This window comes from Triticum aestivum, chromosome 6D (assembly GCF_018294505.1).
Source record: "Triticum aestivum cultivar Chinese Spring chromosome 6D, IWGSC CS RefSeq v2.1, whole genome shotgun sequence".
NCBI lineage: Eukaryota > Viridiplantae > Streptophyta > Magnoliopsida > Poales > Poaceae > Triticum > Triticum aestivum.
Genome location: NC_057811.1, coordinates 72,295,379 through 72,300,747, shown reverse-complemented (window position 1 = coordinate 72,300,747; position 5,369 = coordinate 72,295,379). Strand labels below are relative to the sequence as shown.

Below are 5,369 nucleotides of genomic sequence, written 5' to 3'. Positions count from 1 at the left end.
CTGGTGATGGCCTGCTACATTTTCTGTGCAGCGTTAACATCACCTTCATGTAAATGACTTTGGTCATCTGGGCGCTTCGCCCATTTTGAATGCATAAGGTAGAGAATACCCTACCTTTTTTATTAAAAAAAATTGGATCTGGTTCATGATTTTGACCGGGTCAACTATCTCTCAAGGAGATCTCACATTCATTTAAGATGGTTAATTTAGATTTGATTCACAATTATGACTGGGTCGATGATTTATCAAAGACCACGCTTCCTAATTTTAGAGCCTCTCAAGGTGTTGCATTTGGATTTGGTTCATGATTTTGACTGGGTCAACAATTTCTCAAGGAGCTCTCTCATTCAGTCAAGGCAATCAGATTTAGGTTGACTCATGATTTTGACTGGATCAATGATTTCTCAAATTAATCAGCAGCAACCAACCTAAAAAGCACATCGGTCCTGCACATCCTCCCATCATCTAGAAAAAAGCGTCAACATGTGACACTGTAGCACCAATATAATACATGCGGCCACAACACAAGAAAGTTTCCCGCACAAGATGACTTGATTAGCAGATAACACGTCTAAAAAAGCTTAGCGAATAACACAACAGAATCACACTGCCGAAAAAGGCCACCAAAACATTGCATTATATAAGAAAAAAACACCATCTTCCTCATGCACCAAACCAAATAACAAACGAAAATTTGAAATCCAACAACATCAACGGTGCACCAAAGTGCGCTCAACCCTTCTAGTAGAGATGAAAGCGAATGCCCCTGCACAAACCCATGTATGTTCTGAAATATGTTCCTCCTTCTCCATTCAAATTAACACAAATCCAACCAGTATGCACTACTTGCTGGACCTCCATTATATTGGGGAGGAAAGCATTTCCTCTTAAGCAGAGGCACTTCTCCACCTTACTTTGTGTCCGTGTCGTATGCCTGTTCAAAGTCCAACCTCAGTATAATCACTGCCTTCTTAGTTTCCTGCAATTCATATATAACCTCATAGAGCACCACCACACCTTCAAGAATGTGTCTACTAGGAATAAAGACTATTTTGAGGGTTGCCAATGGTTTCATGAGCAACTATAGTAGGCATTCAACCTTCTTGTCATAATCTTGGTTACCCCTTAAAAAATCAGCGTTGACCAAACATACCGGCCGGTACTGTTTGATTGAAGTGACTCATTTAACTTTGGAAAGTAACTTGATCATCCCAAGTTCACTCTTACCAATCTTAAATGACGAGCAAATAGCTCATCCATTAATTCTTTTATTAGTATAATTTCCCTCATTCCGGAATTCCTTTAAAAAGATCACCACAAACCATCTAGGGGGTGTTCTGGTCTCCCTGTAAGAGCCACTATTCACTGCAACGTTTGCGCCAGTATTCCTCTTCCATCCCATAGACATTGACTAGTTTATTCTCCACGGCATATCTGCATCTCCATTCAGCTGGTTCTAGACCTATCAAATTATCCTTAAAGTCCCGCTGTTGTAACTCTTAAGGATACATCTTACTTTCGACGCTTAATATCACTATTAAAGCTAGTCCCCCCATCCTTTGAATGCTCAACGCAAAATGTTTTGGACTCTTTTCCAGTAGTATTTGATATTTTCCTGTCACCTGGAGGCCATTTACTTCTCACGAAGTGTGTAAAGCTTTTGCCCAGGAACCATATTTGATCCGCTTTCTTGATTGAGATGAGCGAGGGGAACCAATAAGTACATGAAAATTTGTTTTCGTGGACATGAACATACTTTAAAATGCCTTAACATTTTTATTTTTTTTGCGGGTAACATTTTAAATTTTTTTTTGAAACGATTAGATAAAATTTGCGAGATAAATGTATGCTGGCCATATGGGTCGTGCCTCTCGGCCCGGCCCGTGGGCAAGCTTTTTCGACTCGGCCCGCTGCACCTCGCCATAGGCCGGCCCTACATCTTCGTTCCTCTTCCTCCGCTGGAAAAGAGACTAGGGTTTACACTCTTCTCCGATCCGAATTAAAGGAGAGAAGCACTCTCCTCCGCTGCGGACCGAGGTGGAGCAGGGGCGGAGATACCCTCCTCTCCTACGGCCTCCATTCTCCATCGCCGCTGTTCCTATCTCCCGGTCATGCTCAAGGTACCGCCGCTTTTCGCTTCTGCTGACCCCTCCCCTGTTCCTTGGTTCCCCGATTCGACATGTTTCCAATTTGCTTTCTTGATAGGGCGAACCCGACCGATAGTATCATCGATAAAGTTAGTTAATGTTATAAAGCCATTCTCCTAGTTTGCAACTGAGTACTAGCCTAGGGTTGCAGCAAATAGTATGTATTTCTAGTTGAACAGATTATCTATCAATAATAACTGCACCCTGTGAACTCATCGGCTGTGGCAAAAATGATCTCCCTACTTTTTTTCTTGCCCAAGCAAGAGCTACAAGTAGTACTAATTTGCATGCTCTGCTTTTCATGTTATTAATTAGGTGCCTCCAATCCGAATAAGTTGGTTCACATTCAACACGAGGGTGGGTCTTGTTGCGGAATTGCTTGTGTCGATTCTAGCTTGTTTCTTTGTATTCCCTTATAGCTAGTTCATTATTCAGGCCCTGCTACTTATGGTGCTAGTTTAATTTAATGACGTGGCCTGTAGTGTCATTTTTTCTTTCTAACAATCTAGAGACAGATAAGGTGCTAGCTACTTTAATAAATCTCCATGCTTATGAAGAACACACAAGTTTTGGATGGATACAGAAAATGCTCAAACTTCATCAGCACTGTATATTCTTCGTAATGAGTGTCTGTCGCCAGTGTGATCTCCATCTTCACATGCATTATTCTGATATATCATAAGTTTTACTCCAGCTCTTCGCTTGTTTTCTGAACCTTGATATATATTAGCTGATTGCTACAGCTGAATTTGTTCGATGGAGGACCTACCGGAGGCTCTGGTGACAGAGATTCTCAAGAGGATCACCAGGATAAGTGATCTGAATTCTCTTTCCCTTGTGTCAAAGCAGCTCTACAAGATAGAGGGGAATCAAAGGGGTGCTATCCGTGTTGGTTCCGGTCTTGGCACTGCTACAGAAGCACTAACATCACTGTGCGCCAGGTTCACAAATTTGCGGAAATTGGAAATCGATTACTCTGGTTGGATACCTGAACATGGAAATCAGTTGGACAACAAAGGCCTTTTTGTATTTTCATCTCACTGTTCCTCGCTGATTGACCTCACCTTAAGCTTCTGCTCATACATCGATGACTCTGGGCTTGGTTGTTTAGCACGCTGCAAGAAATTGGTGTCTCTCAGGCTGAACTCCGTACCAAAAATAACATCAATTGGGCTTTTCTCGGTTGCAGTTGGTTGCATAAGTCTATCTGCTCTCCACCTTATTGATTGCGAGAAAATCGATAGTTTAGAGTGGCTGGAATACCTTGGTATGGATGGATCGTTGGAAGAGCTTGTAGTGAAGAATTGCAAAGGAATCAATCATCATGACCTCCTAAAGTTTGGTTCAGGATGGATGAAGCTCCAGAAGTTTGAGTTTGAGAGGAAAAGAGAAAGACATGATCATTATATAGGATATGACTTCTATGATCCCTCGTATGATGCTCACAGCACAGATATATATGATTTCTCCTGTGAGAGTTTGAAGGATTTAAGGTTGGCGCATATTAAAACCTGGCCAGAAATAGGACTTCGTGTTGTCCTAGGGAAGTGTAAAGCATTGGAGAACCTTTGGCTTGAGTATGTTTATGCACTAAATGACAATGACATGATTGCATTATTCCGGAGCTGCAGCAACCTTAAAAGCATCTCAGTTGGGCTCAACCTACAACGCTATTGTAGTGAAGATGGCTATTGTGAAACCAGGACGTCATTTACTGATAACAGCATTTACGCTCTAGCCCTCAACTATCCTATGCTTCAGATCGTAGACCTCAAATTTACAGGATGTTCCCGTGACTGGCCATCAGAAATAGGATTCACAAAGAAGGGTTTTCTGGCACTCATTCAGTCCTGCCCAATTCGTGTTCTTGTGCTAAACACCGCCAATTTCTTTGATGATGAGGGGATGAAGGCCCTCTCATCCTCACCACATCTGGAGACACTCGAGCTTATATTGTGTCATGCAGTAACTGATGCTGGGATGCGCTTCATTGCACACACCCCATGCTTGAGTAATCTCACACTTCGGGCGTGTCATAATGTCACTGATGTTGGAATGGCTGAACTGGGACGTGCACATAAATTAGGGTCTTTGGTCATTGAGTATTGTGGTGAGGTCTCTCTGCAAGCTGCGCAGGGTGTTGCCAAGTCAGTTCACTACTCCGAGGACTTTCCAGATTCCCTGATGAAGGCAATTGGTCATGGCGCCTAGTGATGAAGTGGTCTCCAAAATTTTCAGTATGAATTTGCTGCTGAAGCCATTAAGTTGTTTAGTGTGCATCATTGGACAAGGCTGTGCATCATTCGACCTAGATTCACTTGTCTGGACTTTCTATTGCCTTCTACCTTTACTGCTATGATTTTTTCTGTATGACAGTCTAATGATGATCTTTGGACGGCATCTGGTGAATGAAACTTTAATAGTAGGCACCACTCTGTGTACTGTAATTCTTGTTGTGTAACTTCTACTCTCTATTGCTGTTTTGTAATCCTCACAAATCGGCCCCAAGAATCCATGTTTTTGCTGTTTGGTATTATGTTTAACTCTCTAAGAAATGTCGTGAACCCTTTCTACTATACAAGGGATTATGAAGACATGTATATCTGCCTGCAATTTTTGTGTGGCAATTTTCTTATGGATCAGTGTAGTAATGGTCAATGTGAAGTTTCACATTGACCTGTACTACAAAGGCGGCATATTTGTTTTGTTGATATTGATTCTATTTGGGGATGTCTTTTCATTGCTTCTCAACATATACTCCTTCCGTCCCAAAATAAGTGTCGTGACGGAATACTCCCTCCGTCCCATAATGTAAGATGTTTTTTTTACATTATACTAGAGTCAAACAAACGTCTTTATGGGGGGGAGGGAGTAGTAGTTACTAGCATAATTAGGGTTTTTAGATTCCAAGACTACAAATGCAGTGTACTATCTCATGGAAGTTGAGGTACAACTGAAACTTGAGCGACTACTGAAGGCATATAACATAGCTGTGTGCTAATTACAGGCTTCCAGAAATTTAGAGGGGGTCACGTTTCTGTTTACATATCAAGAGTATGATGAGTGTATACGAAATCAGAATCGAGCAGACCATTTGAGAAGATCGTATCTTAAAATTGGAGAAGCCAGCGCCAAACTTTTGTTCACGCACTAAGTTGAACTCTGGCTGAAAAAACTGAACTCCAAAAAGTACTACCTTCAGACCTGCCTGTCGAGTACTCA

At 41.8% G+C, this 5,369-nt stretch overlaps 1 protein-coding gene across 2 annotated transcripts; it reads left to right on the top strand.

Moving 5' to 3' along the window:
• Positions 1 to 1,951: 1,951 nt before the first annotated feature.
• LOC123143612 (F-box/LRR-repeat protein 14) lies at positions 1,952 to 4,693 on the top strand. Of its 2 annotated transcripts, none has more exons than XM_044562546.1 (2): positions 1,952 to 2,120; positions 2,891 to 4,693. In XM_044562546.1, exon 2 carries the CDS (start codon positions 2,904 to 2,906, stop codon positions 4,356 to 4,358), a length of 1,455 nt encoding a protein of 484 aa, XP_044418481.1. In that variant the 5' UTR covers positions 1,952 to 2,120; positions 2,891 to 2,903; the 3' UTR covers positions 4,359 to 4,693. The 2 variants fall into 2 exon arrangements, with proteins under 2 accessions (XP_044418481.1, XP_044418482.1); XM_044562547.1 differs by having other exon boundaries at positions 1,955 to 2,120; positions 2,878 to 4,693.
• The last annotated feature ends 676 nt before the right edge of the window (positions 4,694 to 5,369 follow it).